Source organism: Bufo gargarizans, chromosome 5, assembly GCF_014858855.1.
Source record: "Bufo gargarizans isolate SCDJY-AF-19 chromosome 5, ASM1485885v1, whole genome shotgun sequence".
In the NCBI taxonomy this organism is placed as follows: Eukaryota; Metazoa; Chordata; class Amphibia; order Anura; family Bufonidae; genus Bufo; species Bufo gargarizans.
This window is the reverse complement of record NC_058084.1, coordinates 340,318,905-340,341,144: the sequence shown is the minus strand read 5'-3', so window position 1 is coordinate 340,341,144 and position 22,240 is coordinate 340,318,905. Positions and strand designations below refer to the sequence as shown.

At 39.6% G+C, this 22,240-nt stretch overlaps 1 protein-coding gene across 1 annotated transcript; it reads right to left on the bottom strand.

The window, feature by feature from the left end:
• Positions 1 to 16,822: 16,822 nt before the first annotated feature.
• On the bottom strand, positions 16,823 to 20,145 carry LOC122939446 (keratin-associated protein 4-7-like). Its single transcript, XM_044295516.1, has 2 exons — positions 20,109 to 20,145; positions 16,823 to 17,130 (listed from the first exon to the last, which is right to left on the bottom strand). Exons 1-2 carry the CDS (start codon positions 20,143 to 20,145, stop codon positions 16,823 to 16,825), a joined length of 345 nt encoding a protein of 114 aa, XP_044151451.1.
• Positions 20,146 to 22,240: the final 2,095 nt, after the last annotated feature.

The following is a 22,240-nucleotide window of genomic DNA, read 5'->3' as shown; positions in this document are numbered from 1 at the left end:
TGTCACAAAGCAGCAGCTGTGAACCCACTATGCCACATGTCCTGCCTCGTCTAAGGGCGTTGTCTAAATGAACCCCTCGATCTTCACAGTACCCCTGATGGTGGGGATAGACTTTCCCGAGGGGAACACCAGGTCGCTACAAACCTTTAGGAGGATAGGCACACGAGGCAGCTGTTCCAGGCAGACCAGGAGGTATCTGAGAAAGGTACCAGAGGTACAGGCATTGTCATCAGGCTGAGTTGTAACCATAGTAAAAAGGTTTGTAGCCAGCTCACCTTTCGATCCTGTGTGACGGTGCACGGGGCGGACTCAAGCCAGTCCAAGATGAATACACAAGTAGAAAAAGGCTCCGGCACCAGAAGGACAAAAAAATCCCGGTCTTTATTTTGTCACCATAAATTAGGTACATCCAGCAACAGTGATACTGTGACCCACTTATCCCCACGATCTACGCGTTTCGAACAGTGTTGTTCTTAGTCATGATCTGAGGAGTCTGGCGTGTACCGGGCTGAAATTAGGTTCACCCCTGAGACATCCGCCCATAAGGGAGGGATCTCAAAACCTGGGGCAAGCCAAAAATCAGTCGGGTAAACGCGAGACACCTGTGCAAACAAATTCACAGCTTACATAGCCCACAATGTTTCAACATATAATACAACATATATAAGATATAAAATACATAGTATAGTTACTCTCTTCCAAGAAGAAGGACAAAGCATATAACATAAGGAAATATATACAGACGTGGACAAAATTGTTGGTACCCTTTGGTCAATGAAAGAAAAAGTCACAATGGTCACAGAAATAACTTTAATCTGACAAAAGTAATAATAAATTAAAATTCTATAAATGTTAACCAATGAAAGTCAGACATTGTTTTTCAACCATGCTTCAACAGAATTATGTAAAAAAATAAACTCATGAAACAGGCATGGACAAAAATGATGGTACCCCTAGAAAACACAGAACATAATGTGACCAAAGGGACATGTTAATTCAAGGTGTGTCCACTAATTAGCATCACAGGTGTCTACAACCTTGTAATCAGCCATTGGGCCTATATATATGGCTCCAGGTAATCACTGTGTTGTTTGGTGATATGGTGTGTACCACACTCGACATGGACCAGAGGAAGCAAAGGAAAGAGCTGTCTCAAGAGATCAGAAAGAAAATTATAGACAAGCATGTTAAAGGTAAAGGCTATAAGACCATCTCCAAGCAACTAGATGTTCCTGTGAGTACAGTTGCACATATTATTCATAAGTTTAAGATCCATGGGACTGTAGCCAACCTCCCTGGACGTGGCCGCAGGAGGAAAATTGATGACAAATCTAAGAGACGGATAATCCGAATGGTAACAAAAGAGCCTAGAAAGACTTCTAAAGAGATTCAAGGTGAACTTCATGCTCAAGGAACATCAGTGTCAGATCGCACCATCCGTCGTTGTTTGAGCCAAAGTGGACTACATGGGAGACGACCAAGGAGGACACCATTGTTGAAAACGAATCATAAAAAAGCAAGACTGGAATATGCCAAACTACATGTTGACAAGCCACAAAGCTTCTGGGAGAATGTCCTGTGGACAGATGAGACAAAAATCGAAGTTTTTGCCAAGGCACATCAGCTGTATGTTCACAGACGAAAAAATGAAGCATATCAAGAAAAGAACACTGTCCCTACTGTGAAACATGGAGGAGGCTCTGTTATGTTCTGGGGCTGCTTTGCTGCGTCTGGCACAGGGTGTCTTGAATCTGTGCAGGGTACAATGAAATCTCAAGACTATCAAGGAATTCTAGAGAGAAATGTACTAGCCAGTGTCAGAAAGCTTGGTCTCAGTCGCAGGTCATGGGTCTTGCAACAGGACAATGACCCAAAACACACCGCTAAAAACACCCAAGAATGGCTAAGAGGAAAAAATTGGACTATTCTAAAGTGGCCTTCTATGAGCCCTGACCTCAATCCTATTGAGCATCTTTGGAAGGAGCTGAAACATGCAGTCTGGAAAAGGCACCCTTCAAACCGGACACAACTGGAGCAGTTTGCTCATGAGGAGTGGGCCAAAATACCTGCTGAGAGGTGCAGATGTCTCATTGACAGTTACAGGAAGCGTTTGATTGCAGTGATTGCCTCAAAAGGTTGCGCAACAAAATATTAAGTTAGGGGTACCATAATTTTTGTCCATGCCTGTTTCATGAGTTTATTTTTTTACATAATTCTGTTGAAGCATGGTTGAAAAACAATGTCTGACTTTCATTGGTTAACATTTATAGAATTTTAATTTATTATTACTTTTGTCAGATTAAAGTTATTTCTGTGACCATTGTGACTTTTTCTTTCATTGACCAAAGGGTACCAACAATTTTGTCCACGTCTGTATACATATGTTCCATGATTTTGCAACCCAACGTGGTATATTTGCACTGTTGCTTACTGAATGCAGACACAAGGGAGCGTATATAAAATGAGATAGATAAATACCATATCAAGAGAAAAGAAGGGGAGGAAAAGGTATTGTCAGAAAAATACAGACACAAATTAAATAGTAAAATGAGAAATACCAAAACAGAAAAGTATCAAATCACATCAAAGCAAACAGGTATATGTATATACATATATATGTATATGCGCATAGACAGAATTCACATAGAACGGGACTTGTGATTTTACCATAGTTCTGTATTATTGATGCCCGAGCTCACCATGTTCTCCAAGATTGAGCATAGATGAAATTCTGAACTGATCACTCCATGTGAACTAACGCAAGCTGTGAACAAGCGCCAAGGTTCATACACCAGGAGCAATCAGACACATTGTAATGGTCATGGCGAGCCCGGGGGCCAACAATCAGACCAACATTCCACCAAGTTTGTTTTCTATCTCTTGCATTTATCTATTAGAGAAAAAAACGCTTCCTATTGTCTATGTTGTACATTCTATAAAGCAGGCCGGTCTATAAGTAAGGCAGCATATTTAACCTATTATAGTGTGATCTTATGTTATCTAACAATCATAAAGGAAGAGCGCATATTGTAGACCGAAACAAAGGCTGTGGGTATTATATGTATATGCATATTTTGGGAGATAGATAACTATTATATATTACATTTTTATTACTTATGATTTTTCTCTTCATTAAACCACACTAGCAGCTTGGCATATTCCATTTGAAAATTGAGATTTAATTTATATGAAATGTACACATATTTATTTGATGTTATTTATTATTTGATTACTTTTTTATTTTCTCACTTTCCTACCTTTTTTTATATATGTATATTTTCCACTATTTCTATATCTGCCTCCTCATACCGTATGTTATTTATGTATATTATAATAATATTCTGGATATCTATCCAGAAATATTCTGGGAATATCAGATGGGGAATGTAGAAAAAGAGATTAGGAAGATAGTAGCGTATATTATGTCTGTCTTTCAGTTTGCCAATTACTTTGGTAAATTTGTATGTGTACTAAGACGCATAATTCAATTGGAATGCAGGACAGCACAAACATGCTATTGCAATAGCAGTATCTTAATTAGGTCATATGTGAATACCATGAGGAAAGCCTCATAGTTATACAGGGAGTGCAGAATTATTAGGCAAGTTGTATTTTTGAGGATTAATTTTATTATTGAACAACAACCATGTTCTCAATGAACCCAAAAAACTCATTAATATCAAAGCTGAATATTTTTGGAAGTAGTTTTTAGTTTGTTTTTAGTTTTAGCTATTTTAGGGGGATATCTGTGTGTGCAGGTGACTATTACTGTGCATAATTATTAGGCAACTTAACAAAAAACAAATATATACCCATTTCAATTATTTATTTTTACCAGTGAAACCAATATAACATCTCAACATTCACAAATATACATTTCTGACATTCAAAAACAAAACAAAAACAAATCAGTGACCAATATAGCCACCTTTCTTTGCAAGGACACTCAAAAGCCTGCCATCCATGGATTCTGTCAGTCTTTTGATCTGTTCACCATCAACATTGCGTGCAGCAGCAACCACAGCCTCCCAGACACTGTTCAGAGAGGTGTACTGTTTTCCCTCCTTGTAAATCTCACATTTGATGATGGACCACAGGTTCTCAATGGGGTTCAGATCAGGTGAACAAGGAGGCCATGTCATTAGATTTTCTTCTTTTATACCCTTTCTTGCCAGCCACGCTGTGGAGTACTTGGACGCGTGTGATGGAACATTGTCCTGCATGAAAATCATGTTTTTCTTCAAGGATGCAGACTTCTTCCTGTACCACTGCTTGAAGAAGGTGTCTTCCAGAAACTGGCAGTAGGACTGGGAGTTGAGCTTGACTCCATCCTCAACCCGAAAAGGCCCCACAAGCTCATCTTTGATGATACCAGCCCAAACCAGTACTCCACCTCCACCTTGCTGGCGTCTGAGTCGGACTGGAGCTCTCTGCCCTTTACCAATCCAGCCACGGGCCCATTCATCTGGCCCATCAAGACTCACTCTCATTTCATCAGTCCATAAAACCTTAGAAAAATCAGTCTTGAGATATTTCTTGTCCCAGTCTTGACGTTTCAGCTTGTGTGTCTTGTTCAGTGGTGGTCGTCTTTCAGCCTTTCTTACCTTGGCCATGTCTCTGAGTATTGCACACCTTGTGATTTTGGGCACTCCAGTGATGTTGCAGCTCTGAAATATGGCCAAACTGGTGGCAAGTGGCATCTTGGCAGCTGCACGCTTGACTTTTCTCAGTTCATGGGCAGTTATTTTGCGCCTTGGTTTTTCCACACGCTTCTTGCGACCCTGTTGACTATTTTGAATGAAACGCTTGATTGTTCGATGATCACGCTTCAGAAGCTTTGCAATTTTAAGAGTGATGCATCCCTCTGCAAGATATCTCACTATTTTTGACTTTTCTGAGCCTGTCAAGTCGTTCTTTTGACCCATTTTGCCAAAGGAAAGGAAGTTGACTAATAATTATGCACACCTGATATAGGGTGTTGATGTCATTAGACCACACCCCTTCTCATTACAGAGATGCACATCACCTAATATGCTTAATTGGTAGTAGGCTTTCGAGCCTATACAGCTTGGAGTAAGACAACATGCATAAAGAGGATGATGTGGTCAAAATACTCATTTGCCTAATAATTCTGCACTCCCTGTATAATATATCAGGCCTATATAATAATCCTAGAGGGTTGTAATCATGTCTTTTCAGAGAGAGTACATACATGTGATTAAAAAATAACCATAAGAAAAGATCCATATGGATATATGTAAAAACAAGGTGAAGCCTAGGTACTGCTGCATGTAAATATTAATATAAATACATTAATTCCTTTTTAAGGTTGAGGCCGTATGGGACTCTTGTATTGAGTCTCCAAATCCAAAACGCTTCTCTAAGGAGGATTTTTTGTTTGATATTACCACCTCGATGAGATAACGTGACCCGTTCAAAAGCAAAGGTATTAAGTGTATCTATATTCCGATTGTGTACGTCTATAAAATGATGTGCCGCATTAGAGACTCCTGTAGCTATCGGGTTTTGAATATAATTGAGATGTTCACGTAAACGATCTTTGAATTTCCTACTGGTGCAGCCCACATACATTAGATCACATGAGGTGCAAATAATGATATAAATGACTCCAGTTGTATTACAATTTATGAAACTCTTGACAGGAAAAGTTTCAGTATGTATTGAGTTGTAAAATTGTTTGGTGTTTTTAGCAACTGTACATGTTTTGCATCTCGTGTGTCCACATTTGGAGAAACCAGTATATTTTAACCATGTAGTAGGATTTTTAGAACGTATTGGAGTGTACATAGAGGGGGAAAGTATTTTACCTAGAGTGTCAGGTCTTTTGGATACTATCCGACAGCCGTGTCTTAGGGTATCCCTCAAGATGTCATCTTCATACAGAATGGGGAGACATCTCTGGATGATATTTTTGATGTCCGCAAATTGTTTACTATATGTGAGTACTATTGTTGGCACAATGTTATTATTCTCTCGGGTGGTATCAGATTTAACATAGATTTGATTATTGTGTCCATCCTTTCGCTCATTAGCAGTGGGACCTATTAAAGTAAACTTTGTATCGAGGTGTAAGAGTTTAGCTCTAGATTTATTTTTAGCAATTTTAAAACCCCTTTGTAGCATCCATTGTGGATAGCCTCGTATTTGTAGGCGTCTCCACACTTTGGTGCATTCCCTATTGAATGTTTCATCCGTACTGCAATTTCTCCTAGCTCTTGTGAATTCACCGACAGGAATGCTTTTGATAGTATGAAATGGATTATGGGAATTTGCTTTAAGGATAGTGTTGCCAGATATCTCCTTACGGTAGGTCTCTGTCAACACCACCTGGTCTGGAGTCCCAGTTAATGTCAAATCCAGGAAATGGATAGTTGTAGCATGCTGTGTATAGGTAAATCTCAAATTATATGTGTTCTGATTCAAATAATGAATGAAGTCCGGTATGGCAGATACATCGCCTCTCCAAATTAGGAGCAGATCGTCGATGTATCTGCCATACCAGACAACACACCCAGAAAAGGGATTGTCAACCGAAAAAACATACTTTTCCTCCCAAAAGGCCATAGTTATGTTGGCCAAAGATGGGGAGAATTTAGCCCCCATAGAAACACCTGAGGTCTGGATATAAAAGACCTCGTCAAATACAAAATAGTTGTGTGTTAGAAGGTACAATGTAACCTCTAACACATAGTCAATAAATATGTCAGAGTAGCCACTATATTTTTGCAAATTGTACTCCAGGGCCAAGAGAGCATAGGAATGGGGAATGGAAGGATACAGTGCCACTACATCCAGTGTGATCCAGGTATATTCCTTGGACCATGTACAAGTGTGCATATATTTAAGCACTTTGGTTGTGTCTCTAATATAACCTGGAGATCTTTTCACAAAGGGTTGCAGTACTGAATCCAACCATTGTCCCAGTTTGAGTTGTAACCAGAAGCAACAGTGCAGGACCAAAGGATGAGGCAGAGGCGAAGTCAAACAGGCAATAGGTCAGGGCAGGCGGCACAGATACAGGTCAGGCAATCCGGTTCGGCAACAGGAGAGTCAAGGCAAGCAGGCAGGGATTAAACAGGTAGCAGAGTCCAGGAATACAAGTACGAGTCAAGAACACAGGAGCTCAAGTGGATATCAGGAACCTTAGCAGGACGCAAAGACCTTGACACTGAGGCATCTGGGAAGGGACTTATATATGTGCAGGAGGGCTAGGATTGGTCTCCGAGATCACATGATCCAACTCATAAAGCACAGGAAGTGACGTGCGCCGGCCCTTAAGGAAATGCTGCAGGAGACAAGCAGCAAGCATGCTGTGGCCAGGGCTGCAAGCAAACACTGGCAGCAGATCACCGCTAAACACAGAGCCCAGGACAGTGGCGGCAAGCAGGGGCACAGCAGTCACTGTTACATCCTGACATTAAGCTGATTACAAGTAATCCCACTGTTGGAAACCGCAATTAATCTACCTCAATCTGTTGGGGTACTGGGAAGTGTTTATGTATTCTCCAGTGATATCTCAAGGGAAATTAGGCATTTCAGAGTTCCTAGTGGACAGTCCATGTCATTAAATTTGTAGCCTCTCTCCATTTTGTTCTTCCCTAGCAATTCAGAATTCCCTCACAAGGTATTTGAACAAAAACCAAACCAACTCCTTATACTAATTTACAGATTAGTTTGTTAGTATTAGGAGACAGTTATTCCAACATCTGATTGCTTATGCACACGTTTGACATAGATATCAATTCCATGGTGAATCATATATAGTATTTATAGAGAACACATCACTAGAAAGATATAATCACTGCTTTCCACTAGGTATATCATTCACCTCACTTATAACAATAATGACATTTTAATAATTAAAATGGCATTTAATACTACTAATCTAATATATATGAACATGCAGTACAGTGTAATCATGGAAAGAGCTGAAAGTTTGAAGGGTCCATTCACACGTCCGTAGTGTATTGCAGATCCGCAATACACCTGGCCGGCACCCCCATAGAACTGCCTATTCTTGTCCACAATTACGGACAAGAATAGGAGATGTTCTATTTTTTTTCCGGAGGCGAGGACCAGAAGATCGGGGGCACGCTACGGAAATGCGGATTCGGACAGCACAAATGAATGGGTCCGCACCCATTCCGCAATTTCCAGAACGGATGCAGGCCCATTCTGCGGACGTGTCAATGGACCCTAAAAGTGAGTTTTCTTTTGAGTAAAAGAAAATATGCTTTACATAGTGGAAAACAAAGATATTGTTGTCATATAAGGATATACAACCCATAGACATGAATGTTGACCATTCTGTTGACCAGCTTAGTGACCATTCTGTTCTGTATAATTGGTTAACATCTAAAAAATGACATCATAGCAGCTGGAGATGGTCGTATTGTAACTATGGGACATACTTTGACATTTCTGGATGTTATCAAATTTTTTACATTTTAGCCCAGTAGATATGATTCTAATAATAGTAGATTTTCAGACTTTGTCACACAGGCCAATAGTGAGTGGCAGAGATGAGAGAAATGATTCTACAGAGTAAAATTGTCCAATCAGCAGGGCTGTTAGAATCAATTTGTCCAATCAGCAGGGCTGTTAGAATCAATTTGTCCAATCAGCAGGGCTGTTAGAATCTATTTGTCCAATCAGCAGGACTTCTTCATTTGCATAAGCCCTGTTGATTGGACAAATCAATTCTAAGAGTCCTGCTGATTGGACAAATCAATTCTGTAGAATCTTTTTGCTCATCTCTAGTGAGTGGCCTGCACTTTGTCAAGTATCTAGGTAGGTGAATGTGATGATGCCACAGAAATGGTCACTCTACTATAGGCAATGTCAGTGCATGATGTGTCTCCTATAACACCCCACAATGAGTGGTTATGTCACAGGAGATGATGTCACAATTAGGTAAGTGACAGACACTGACTTCACAAAAGGCTCATCCCTACAAATTGAGTTCCAGTACCCACAGCAGCAGGATGCCGATGCAAGGGTGGCCATCTTACAGACGTAATACCTTTAAGGCTTCATATTTGATGCCAACTTTACTGCTATTGTTAACAAGGTTGTGCAAATATGTGCAACCTTTTTTTTATTTTCCACCTCTCACAATTTTTCAAAATGAAGTGAGGATGGAATGAGGCGAAGCCACCATAGTCCGAACTGGTGTGAATTACAATGCAACTTAATGGGAGCACGTAGAAACATGGACTGCCAAAATATGCAGAAGTTGGTTTATGAGGCTTGCACCTCTTAAAAAATGTGAGTGCTTCTCACTCAGATTTACCATGGGTTTCACACCGCTCTTACAGTGGTATAAAAAAAGTCACAAATTATGACATGCGCCATATTTGTGCTATAATTAGCATCTTTTCACATTTCTCTATACTTTCAAAAGTGGTGTAAAAGTGAGTGGGGCAAGGCCTCCTGTGACCGCCAGAAACGGAATACAAGAAGATGTGCCTCAACAAATGTAAGCATCTATCTCTGATGGACTTTTCAAGTCCCCATGGGGCTTAGATTGATGTCTGAAAGACCAGTGTAAGTAAATCTGTTCCATGCCAGAGTGCTTGAGGGCCATTAAAAACCAACAAATGCATCTTGCCTCTGTATCCCAGTAATTCACGTCCTGCTCAACATTACAGAGGTAGGTATTTAAGCAGATGCTATTGAACGACATGCCTCCTCCATAGGAAAAAAATGTGCTAATATAATTGAGTAGACAGCAACGCAATCTAAGGGAGCATTGCTGCTTCTCTGTAAAGCAGGTACACCTGGGAATTTTTCAGCTCTTTTTGCAGGACAGGATAAGAAAATTAGGTTTGATTCAGTGTCTCATTTTTGAACAGATCATAAACTGGGAATAATGATGAGCAGCGGCAAAAGCATCATCATTTGTCTATGAACCAGCAAGTCATGTAAGCACAGCAGAGTAATTGAATTGGTTGGAGGTATAGAGATGCTTACAGAAAAGGTAGAAGGGAGCATTTGCATGTGTAGAACTTGATTTAGGAGGTTTTCTACAAGTTCTACTTATGAGCTTTCCACTTCTGAACATTCCTGAAAAGGCAAGTACAATATTAGCTACTGTAGCATTTTCCATTAATCAAACCTTCCTTGAGGTGTTTTTCTCTTCCATGTACGCTCTGTACAACCAATTTACACAAGAAAATCACATATTTATTCATATTTGACATTTTGATGTAACGCCTCCCCAAAACTCCTGAATTCTACTTTAATTGCAATGAACCAGGGAGACATGTATGTCAAAGATTGTTGATGTAACCTAATAGGAAACTTTCAAGCAAGCTAAATTATAATAAATCATAACATTTTCTGGGGCAGCTTGATGAATTGAACAGCATGGAATGGCAGTAGGGAAGCTTTCTGATGTTTATATTCGGGTATTCTCATTAAGCGAAGTGATAATAGTACGTCATTTGGACTCTACACTGGTAACGGCAATTCCTGACAAATTTGTATTAGGCTTTATGAGACAATCTTAAACCAGACTATCTAACATTTGGATTGGAAACAACCAGGTATGCAGGATGCTCTAGAAATATCTAAACAATGGTCCATGATTAAATATTAATTGACTCTGTTCAATCACACAAAACAGAACACATTTTCAATTTGAATCATTAAAAAACTGTGTCCAGCACTGATGAGACACAGTTGCTTCTAAAGCTCATTTTTATTGACTGCTCTGCCAAATAATCACTTTGCTACCCATCTAGAAGAGGATTCAATGTGTGACTGAGCAACTATGGAATACTTAGCAACATTTAAAATGCAAAAATCATTTAAGCCCTACCCCTTGTGCCACCCTGGAAGGCCCTCAAAACACCCAGAATGTTTATAAAATGCATAAACCCCATGGACTAATTTGCGGGATTGTCCCAGTAAAACTGATGAAAAGTACAGTATGCTACGGCTGTGTGACCACTGATATTTGACAGATTGGGGGGATGATAGAACACCAGTGGGTGCCATAAGAAGTATGTGAAAGTAATATCTAGACACAGAAACATTTTTTGGGTTATTTCTACTTCAAATTAACATTGATTTGTGGGACTAGCCCTTTAAAGGAACTTTCCTAAAATAAATGACTTGTCAGGCAGATAAGTAGACGTCAGACAGAGAGGAGCCCCTAAAATCCCTCAAAGAAATTCTTTCCAGTCCAGGATACTCAACCTTCCTATAACCTTATCTCTGGGGATAGTATAGTCAAACTTGACAACCCCTTGTTACAGTGGCGTTTCCAAAGTCGGACTGGCTTACCATAGTACCAGAGGATCCTCTGGTGGGCTCAATCCATGAAGCCTTAATGGGCCCTAAAGATCCAAGAGAAAAAATTTATTTGTAGCTGCCTGTTTAACTAATTATTATCCACTGGGGTCTATGTCTTAGGTTTTGAATCAGTTAGACTATCAATGATATAAGGGTTGGGCCCTGGGAGTAATTTCCTCTAGTGGGCCCAAGGAACCCCAGTCCATCACTGGGCATTTCACTAGTGCCACTGTACTGTGAGCTCAAGCGTCGGCTTCTTGTGGTTTTGAATTTGGGCCATTGTTTCTACTGCAATTAATTCTGCCACTGTTCCATCCTGGCCTTGGCTACTTATGGGTGTGATTTGGGTCATTGTGATTGTATCTCACATCTGTTCTGTGAAGTTTAATCTCCCTGCTCTGTGTGTCTTCTGCTGTCTGTTTGACTAATGTGTTTGTTAAGTCTGCAATATATTTTTCCTGAGTTGTTACCTTGCTATGGATTTTTCTGAGTTGTGTATCCTATCCTTACCTGTGCAACATTATTTCTGTTGTTCTTTGCATGTTTTTTCTGTTTGTCCACTGTTCCTGGTATGTTCATTTGTGTTTTTATGGTCTTAATTCTATCCTAGTTCCAATGGTTAAGTTTCTGTGTCTGTTCCATGGAGTTTTAATTCTGTCCTAGTTCTGTTTTCCATGTTCTTGAGTCTGTTCTTCCTTCTCAAGTTTATGTATTTGGACCTGCTATGTCTGAACTGTTCCCTGGAGTTTTGTGCCTGTTCCATCTTGCTATGTTTCTGCTATTTCTGAACTGTGTCCTGAAGTCTCTTATGTGGATTTTACATTTATTTGCCTGTTTGTTCTCAGTCTGATTCTATGATCTTGCCTGTGCTTCTGGTGCCTTGCATTGGTGGTTCTGACCCAGTGTGTCAGCTGCTAACTACACTGGAGTTATTCCAATAGGTAGTGGCCTTCCCTGCAGCAAAGACCAGATCCTTATATAGGGGTTAAAGGGTGAAAACCAGGATAACATCCTCAGGTCTAGCTCAATGTCAAATTGTTTAGTTGGCACAGTGGTTCCACAACCATTGTTTGTAAGACCCCTGTTAAGTCAAAAATGTGTAGCATGCCAACCTACAACTCCTTTACTCTGTCTTTGTAGCATGTATCCATATATGTTAATACAGAGCACAGAGAGTATGATCTTAAAGGGGTTGTCTGAGATCTTAAACATTTTAGATTATGACAAAAATAAAAAAACATTGAACACTACTCACCTTGTCAGTTCCAGCACTGTGCCTCCAGTATCCGCTGCTTCTGGTCCCTGCTGGACCAAAAGGGCGATGTTCTGTCTATAGCAAGTCACTGCTGCTGGTCAATCATGATCTCATATGTATTATGCTGCTCTGCTGTTGCATTTGTGTTCCTTGAGCTTAGAGCGATTTGGTTTTTTTGAAGCTCACGTGACTACAGCTTCTGTATGGATTATATGCTGAAAGCCAGCAAATCAACCATATCCCAAAGCAGCTGCATAATATGCTACCATATTTCTTGTCCCTATCCACTTTCATGTTAGTTTAGGTAATGAAATATTAAAGTTAAATGATGATATTGTGATTCTTTATTCTCTAATTAGTGTTCCCTGCGAGCCTCGGCTGAACTGTCTATTCAGTTAAGGTCTTCAGGTGTGCAGCCGAGCATTTGAAGAACAGTCACACTATGAGAATTAGCTTTGGGAGGACACTTTCTTAACTGCTTAGGCCCTGTTATAATGATCTTCCTTGTTTGCGTGATATTACTGTTCATGCTGCACTAACTGTTCCCTGGGGATAACACAGCTAAGGATGATGGATATATCCTCCATATCAATATCAAGTCTAACCTTTGTAAAAGTTTTAGGCAGGTGTGGAAAAATGCTCCAAAGTAACAATGGTTTAAAAAATAGAAGTAATAGTTTATTCTTAGCAATTAAATACAAAATAAATTAACAAAATAAATCTAAATAAAATCAGTATTTAAGATGACCACCCTCTGCCTCCAAAACAAGCCTCATCAAGACTTCTACGTACACTTGCACACAGTTTTAGGAGGAACTCAGCAGGCAGGCTGTTCCAAATGTCTTGGAGAGCTAACCACAGATCTTCTGTAGGTTTGCTCAAATCCTTATATATTTTCCTGTAATCCCAGACAGATTTGATGATGTTGAGGTTCAAGGCCCTGTGAGGGCCATATCATCACTTCCAGGACTCCTTGTTCTTCTTTATGCTAAAGATAGTTATTAATGACATTGGCTCTATATTTGTAGTCATTGTGCTGCAGCAGAATACATTTGAAGCCAATCATATGCCTCCCTGATGTTATTGCATAATGGATAAGTAATATGCCTATATTTTTCAGCTTTCTACAAAAATTCTCATTGGAGAACCATAAAAGGGACTTGTGAATCTAAAGCAGGACTGATGTAGTATCACACTATCCTTGGACATACACACTAGATTTTTGTGAATGCTCATTCACCCAATAATTATCTCTTGCCAAACACCTGGTGGGGATTTGGGAGATTGGTGAAATTGAGCATCTCTTTCTTTAAATATCTTCCATTTAGAGGTTGTTAGGCTGCCCCATATATATTATACTGTATACTGAACCTGTTGAATTGCCTAACTTAGAGCTAGGCTGCCCAGCAAAGCAGCACAGTTATGCATGAAGAAGGCATGACGATGAAATAAGTTAGATAGGTAATTATCTATGGCAGCTATCATAATTCTGACTCACTTGGACATGAAAAAAAAAAAAGGTGCATGCTAAAATTTTACAGCAACATCCTCCACATGATTCCTATGACTGTCCACAGTAGATGCCCTCAGACTTCACAAAAGGTGCACTCATTTACAAAAAAAATATGCACCATGAAGGAGTTGTTGGAATTGAATGAAACTTTATATGTGTGAATGTAATGATATATGTAAGTGATTACAATATTAGAGCGAAAGGATACGTTTATTGGGGAAGCACTCATCATGAAGCCTTCACACTTGAACCCAACCATCATAGGATACCAAGCAGAATATGGATTTGTTGCTAAAGATGACATTGTTCCAATTAGTAGCAGTCCAGGTTTCTCGTTCACAACACTACCGCAAACAAACGTGGCTGGCTGCCAATGACAAGACACGTCATGGATGCCATAACACCAAATTTCCTTTTGCTAAGCAACTGGAAATGGTCCAGGCAGATACAGGAGTGTGTGTTTTATAGGGCAGCGGGGAAAGCACTTTTATGCCCTCTTGTGTCAACACCCAGTGTCTAATTAAACCTGTGTAATCATTTACATATCTGCCTGAAACATACAGTAAGTGCATGGCTCCTTTTGCAGCAATCCCCCATTTCTATCTGAGTGTGTTATTTTTAATGAGTTAATGAGTGTACGGTATATACTATACCAAGAGAGTTGAGCCACACCTAACACTGAGCAAATTGAGAGATTTGCATTGGTAAGGCAGAACTGGTAAGACTCCCGGTGGGACATACTGCCTGAATTCTCTTTGCACCTATTCCATATTTGATGGTAATTCTCCTACTAGCTAGCAGTACAGGCTGCTGCAGTGCACATAGAGGGGAGATTTATAATCTCCCTGCACCTCTTTTTTTTACATAAAAAAGTTACAAACCTTGTGTTTGCAACTTTTTAAATGCTACTTGTGTCACATTTTGTTGCAAATGGCATTCCTGCACCATCTTCACCACTTTACATAAAGGGGACTTCTCTTCATTTGCGCAAATGAAGGCCAAAACCTACAGAAGCACTGAGCTGCCATATACCGTATATGTCATCAGGCACACAGGCCCTGTGCCTCATCATAAATTAGTTACATTCTCCATCAGTGCAAGAGATTTCAAAGACGGGTATTTTTGGTCTTTGATATATCTCCCTCTAAATCTCTTTCTCCTAAGTCGTGATAAGTCAGTACAGCCTGTGTGGGCAGAGCTAACACTGACTTGGTATCTGTTGGATCTGGCCCTGTCTTATTCCAGCACCTGCTGCTTCTTCTTGTGGTGATCTGGGCCTGAGCAGATTATTATTATTATTATCATTAATTATTATGGCGTCATTCATTCCATGTCACTGTTCATATGATAAAATGTATACCGTACATACATAATACAGACAATTGCAATAAGCATGAACAAGACGAGTTACAAACTGGTACAGAAGTAGAGAGGGCCCAATCTACAAGGGATGAGAGAAGGACACAGTAGGTGAGATGAAGTAGGAGACTCCAGGCTATCTCACGCTAGTCCTCTTCCCCACACTCTGCTATTAACCCCCTACCCAAACTCTCCCCACCTTATTATACCTATTAATGGGGCTTCAGTGCTGAAGGTTCCCCTTACTTTGCAATTACAATCAGGAAACAGCATGGGCGTAACTATAGTCATAGCAGCCATAGCACTTGCTATGGGACTCTTGAGAAAGCCGAATCAGGTGTAAGAACATTGTACCCTTTTTGTAGGGAATAACAATATGGTGTTTTTCTGTTATATAATGTTGGTTTTCTCATATATTGCGCTATTATACAAACCTTTAATCCTTTCCAGACATGGTGATTGCCTGTTTTTGTGTTTTTTATATCCTGCCTTTCCGCAGCTATACATTTTTATTTTTCCACTATTTAATATTGCCTATTATGTAGTGGGAATCTGGATAAAAATTCCAAATGGGGTGGAAATGGAAAACAAAAAAATACAATCACTTTTATGGGTTTTGTTTTGTTGGTAGTCATCTGTAGAGGTTTTCTCAGCTCCTAGCACGCAGCAGTCTGTGCTCTCTCTGTACAGATTGCAGATAGGAGATTTTCTCATACATCAAGACTGCAGGGAACTCTACTGACTAACAATAGTACTGAAGCCATCTTCTCTTCCAACACAGGAGTATCTGCTGCTGAACTGCAAGAAAGGTCACTGCAGAGGGTGACCAAACCTAACCCTGCACCCCTTCACTGCTGGGAGCTGAAAAGGGGCACTGCAGGTATCTGCCTACTAACTTCTTTAGATCAAACCATTAGAGACCTGCCATATTTTAAAAAAATAAAATAATCTATTTATTAACCCTTTACATCCCAAAGGATGTGATTATTACCCTTTCATCTACCAAAAACACAAATTTGTGCCATTTAACCCTTTACCTAGACTATTGTAAAATAAACATGCACATTGCTGATCCAACCTATATTCAGCATGTCAAAGGTGCCCTTTTGACCTGACACACTGCATAGTTGAAATATAGGCTGCCACCTGCACCCTCACTTTATGTATAAAGCATCTGGCAGTGACAGAAGGGAGTTGACAGGAAAATAAAATAAATTGCACCATGATGAACATCAGGGCCCACAGACTGATGGCACAGAGTAAGTGTTTGTACGGTGAATTCTAAGATAGGGAAATAAAAAAGGCTGAGTGAATAAAAAGTTTACTGAACAGTGATAAAAGACACATATCACATACAGAGTAAAAATAAAAATCACTTAACCTGCAATCAGTTGGCAAGAGAGGTAGTCACAGACATCTTCCTCACAGACGTCTTCCTCACAGACATCTTCCTCACAGGCGTCTTCCTCACAGGCGTCTTCCTCACAGGCGTCTTCCTCACAGGCGTCTTCCTCACAGGCGTCTTCCTCACAGGCGTCTTCCTCACAGGCGTCTTCCTCACAGGCGTCTTCCTCACAGGCGTCTTCCTCACAGGCGTCTTCCTCACAGGCGTCTTCCTCACAGGCGTCTTCCTCACAGACGTCTTCCTCACAGACGTCTTCCTCACAGACGTCTTCCTCTGAGCCTAAATGTCTGTTACATAAAACTATCTTTTACACTTATTCCATTTTCCTCTCCTAAAAGGTCTCCAGTGTGCAGTAAGGAATGCAAGCTTGTACTTAGACACAGAACAATAGGACTTTGTATCTGTTAACTAACTAACTAGCTCACTACATTAACAAGTAATATCAATAAATTAAAAAGTTATCATTTTAAAGTAACAGAACCATAATATCTATCAATCCTTCCATAAACAGGAAGCACAGTTGACTCTGCTCAGTCTATGTCTATATCTTTGTATGTATTTATGTGACACCTGTCACGATCCCTACTCAATAGGTCACGTCACTGGGGTGAATTATACTAGTAAGCTCATCAAGTTACCACAGAAATTCCCACCCACCTATTCTAGATGACGGAATTATGCTAACTTACTCCCCTAGATTTCTACACCCCAATTTTCTCTATCACAATAGCTGCCACCACCTATACTATAAGGCAATATGGGCCTATACTCAGATATTCTCTCAACCCAAATTTAACACTGTAACAAAGGTTATCTTTATGGGACCTAAAATCCTCTGAAACACTACTGGTAATGTTATTCCCTTCGAAAGAGCAAGTTCTATAAGACCACAGGGAAGGGACTTATTAATGTTTAAATTTAATACACAATAGTGCAGTGCAATACAAAAAGAAAGTGTCCGATTAAAGATAAAAACAAAATATACATACAATAACAATGCAGTAAAACATATAAAATAAAGGGGGTAAAATACAGAATATTGGCTTACTGAGATGCAGCAGTTATATTCCGGCTGTGGGAACAGCTGAAGATATGGGCAGTCACTCCAAACGATGTGGATCCCCAAAATGGCTGACAATTACATGTTCCCAAACACCCATTTTTACCCCCCTCACCCGAGGAGTGGGCTGTGAGGGAACCTCCCTCCTTTCAGTCCGGCCTTCTGATATTATTCAAGTTTCTGCCCCACCTTCCCAGAAGACTGATGGAGGAGGCAATATGAATCACAGCGATTCCTCGCTGTATGACAGGGACTGCGGGTACAGGTATGATCCCATAATCTGAGTCACTTTGTCCCGGTCATACAGACACCAAATGTGATAGAGTTATGAATTCCAGAAGGCCAGATCCTGAATACAGAGAAATGCCTCCTGTCCAGTATGGCGCGCATAGACTCTGCCCGAAGCCCATGTCAGGCTGAACAAAATTATTAGGGTTCTGAGGCTGTGGGTGCCATGAGGTCAGAGTTATGGCTTCTGATATTATTTCATTCATCTACTGAATGGGTTAAACCACCCACTGGTCTAGCAGCCAACATGTCTAGGGTGGCTGAGCATTTTAAGTATCCCCCTCCGAGGTTTTAATTAGGATGCCCAAATGGTTTGCAATTAGCAGGCCTGTGCTAAATGGGGGCTTCCTCTGAGAATGTGGAGTTTCTCATCTAGTCTTCAGACGGGTTGGCATCTGGAGGCACCATTTGCATTTGCTTAATAGATCAATTAGCCACTGCTATACAATTAGCTATTGATAATGTACGTTTAGAAGAATATGAGATCTATCTATCTGTCTATCTATCTTTCTGTCTGTCTATTCCCCTCAGATTTCGTTACAACTTTTTGTCCTGTAGAGCTCTGTAAGGGCTTGGTCTTTGGTCAGTGAAACCATTTTGGGGTACATAATACATTTTAAAAATTTGCATTCCATTTATTTAAGGGAGGATGAGGAGGCGTGGTGACAAAAAAAAAACAGTTCTGGGCCGCTGCTTTTTTATAAGTTGTTTGCCATGCAGGATAACTTATGTGATCTTGTAACATTTTGTAAATTTTTTGCTGCTTTGATACCCATTATGTACAACTGTACAAAACAGACAATCAGTGCCCACCAGTTGCGTACATGTACGGTACATAACTACTTGTGAAAGAGTTACGGTACATTTTAGAGTACTGTTTTGTTTTCTTTTTAAAGCATTCTGTACCTTTAGAAAAGACAATTTGTATTCAGAAAGATGGGTGGGAAGGCTGATATTGTATGTCGGCTTGTGAGGTTGGTGTGCCAGGGCTGCTTTTTACTCCAAGTTACTCCATACTCATATATAGATGTTTGGGGGCACTTAGATCCATTACAAATGCCTGATTATATTTTGGCAATTCTCATTCAGCCTTCATACAAAGCTCAACAGAGATAATAATTTTCTTTATCCAATTCTGTATACCTGCATGCATTTTATTTTTGGCCACTGGTTCAGTTCAAGTCTATTTGATTGGACAGAAACAGTGAAAGCATTGCAGGAAGGTTACTTCAGTATCTTACAAATTCTCCCCAATTTAGTGTATAAAATTTTCTCCTAATCATTTAGGACAGTACTTCCTGCCACGGTGATGTTTCATCAGGGTTCTATCAGTACTTATTAATGTCAAGATGCTCATGCTTATCTCACACTTTTTTCCTATTTTTTTTATTTCAACTTTACAGAATCAAGTTCACTTTCAAGGCAAAAGTTCCATGGTGGATTCCACATATGGAAAAACAAATTTATCCAGCACATCCAATGAAACCCACATAAATGTTCAGGTGCACACATCTACAATGCCAAAGCAAAGAAACACTTGGCAAGTCGGACAAACTTTAAATACACAGATAATTTTAAAAAGTATAACTACTATATTTACTATACATAAAATGTGAGTTTCTTAGCACACATTCTGGCCAAATTGTGTAAGTTCATTTTCTCCAACAAGGCAACTTATTCAGATGGGACTCTACACTAAAATGACTCATCTCTCTTGAGTATAAACCTCTAAAATGAACTCAATATAGGAAGGATCGAGCTATATTCTCCTCTAATTAAAAATAGATGGCGGAGTGCACAATCAAGACGGGAGCAGTCATACCCCCATATGTACAATGCAATTTTGTATATTGTACTTATACGTGAAAAACGGTCAATCACTGTGGGTGTGTGGGGAAGGAGAACTCACGTTGCTGAGCTGACTTTAAAGAATTCTGTTCAGTCATTTCCTCTTTCTTTTTATATATTTTCTTTATTTTAGTTTTTTACACTTGCAGGATTTTTGTGTCTTATGCTATGTCATATCCACTGCCTTGTGACAGTATGAAGATGTTGCAGGACCCATTCCTCAAGTTATCAAGTTCTGTTGTGAACGTGCACTTTACATTTTCTGAGAACCTGCAGAATCGCCAACATTTTATAATTGCATATTGATCAATAGATACTACATTTAGGTGGTGAAGTCATCATTTTCCGACATATAATATAAGTATGGTGGATTCTAAGAGCAATGCTCACTACCTCAATACATTATGACAAAGTTGATTGATTGGCTGTCATGCGTTCAATTTAATGGGAGAAATTTACAAGGCCAACTTCTTTCCATCTTTTTCAGCTGTATAACCTTCTATGTACAGCTTGTCAAAATTAATGAAGTAGACTCACCATACAGCCTTGACAATGGCTAGATTATTTCTATTTTCTTTAGGATGAATGCATAAAATCTTTATGTTTTGGCCTAAAACTCACAAGACATACACACATTAACAAGAAAAAGATAACATACAAGTGATTCTAAATACTCGATACCATAAGATATCTCAAAACTGATTTAGGTCAGTGCAGTTTTGGTACACTTTCTGCATATATTTTTTAGACAAAAGAGGAAAAGTATAAAAGAGGAAGACTTATATTTGCTATTGATCTGGATAATGCATAGTGAACCCTCTGAAGAACTTGCACAAGTCAAGCAAACATGTATAACAGGTGAAAATATGCAGCAGAAATTGACATGATGCAGTAGTAAAAATCCATAACGTAGGTCAATTTCTGCAGGGAAAATCTCTGCATGTAATGGTAAAGAGCCTGTTTAATAGACATTTATGTGCTGACCTGGATCCCAACATGGTGCCCCTTGTTTCACATAAGCCTAAATCCATATGCCCCAAATAGGATTCTGCTCACTCTTCGCTCTATTCATTTCCCATAATTAAGCCTAATAAAAAAAAGCTCAAATAAATATCTTTTAGCAATTACTTACCAGTCAAGCTCCTAAGATCAGTTGAATAGTTCCAAGAAAGCGTTACCTTTAGGCAAACACACCTTAATCAGTATGAGAGTTTTTTTTTTTATTAATAAATTTGCAATAAGAAAATGTTTCCCTATAAAGGCGGCTGTGTCCATTTCTAGCAGTAGCCTGTGAGTGCTATATTTATACTGAGGGCTTTTAGGATAAGTACAAATAAAAAATAATAAAATAGCAAAGCATTTAATATTAGGTACTATATATGACTGTATACTTCACAAATAAAATAAAATTACTTTTCATTCCATTATGATATCATATTATTAAATCCAATATTCACAAAAAGGCATGCACTATGTCTGAGGTTAAAGTTTACCATATTTACAAAAATCATCAGCTACAGATGTGTATTTTCATCCCATTAGCATAATTTCTGTAAATGTCTCCTCCCTGTTTAGCATATACTGCTTAGCTTAGATGTTTTTATTGTAGACTGAGGAGGTTTGAGAGAGTCTGCAGGATGGAAAATAGGAACCATAAGAACTGGAAAGTTAAAGGGGTTCTCCGGATTCAGAACTGAACCCGGACATACCCCCATTTTCACCCCGGCAGCCCCTGTGATATAAGCATCAGAGCATTTCATGCTCAGATGCTCTCCCTTGCCCTGCTCTGGATTGCGTAGGGCAAGGGCTTGTTTGTTTACCTCAGAACACTGCTAGGCGGAGGCTTCTGCCCAGCAGTGTATTCAGTGACATCACTGGCTCTGGTGGGAATCTTATCTCTCTGTATACCACTTTGATGATAAGGTCACTACTGACCGTGGAATCTAAGGGGTTAAAAGTTGGGATCAGAGTTAATTCCAATCTCAGCCATTGTAGCAGGAGCCTGGCTGTGGCACATTTCATACACATAAAGACAAAAACTCACTGAAAAACGTGGCCTAAATGGGTGAAAATGCACCAAACCCAAACACGTGTCTATAACCGGTGATTTGCAGTGATTTGTGTATATATTTTTTTTCATCTGCACAATGTATCAGTTTTTGTCTTTATTTGTATGGAATGTGCCACTTTATT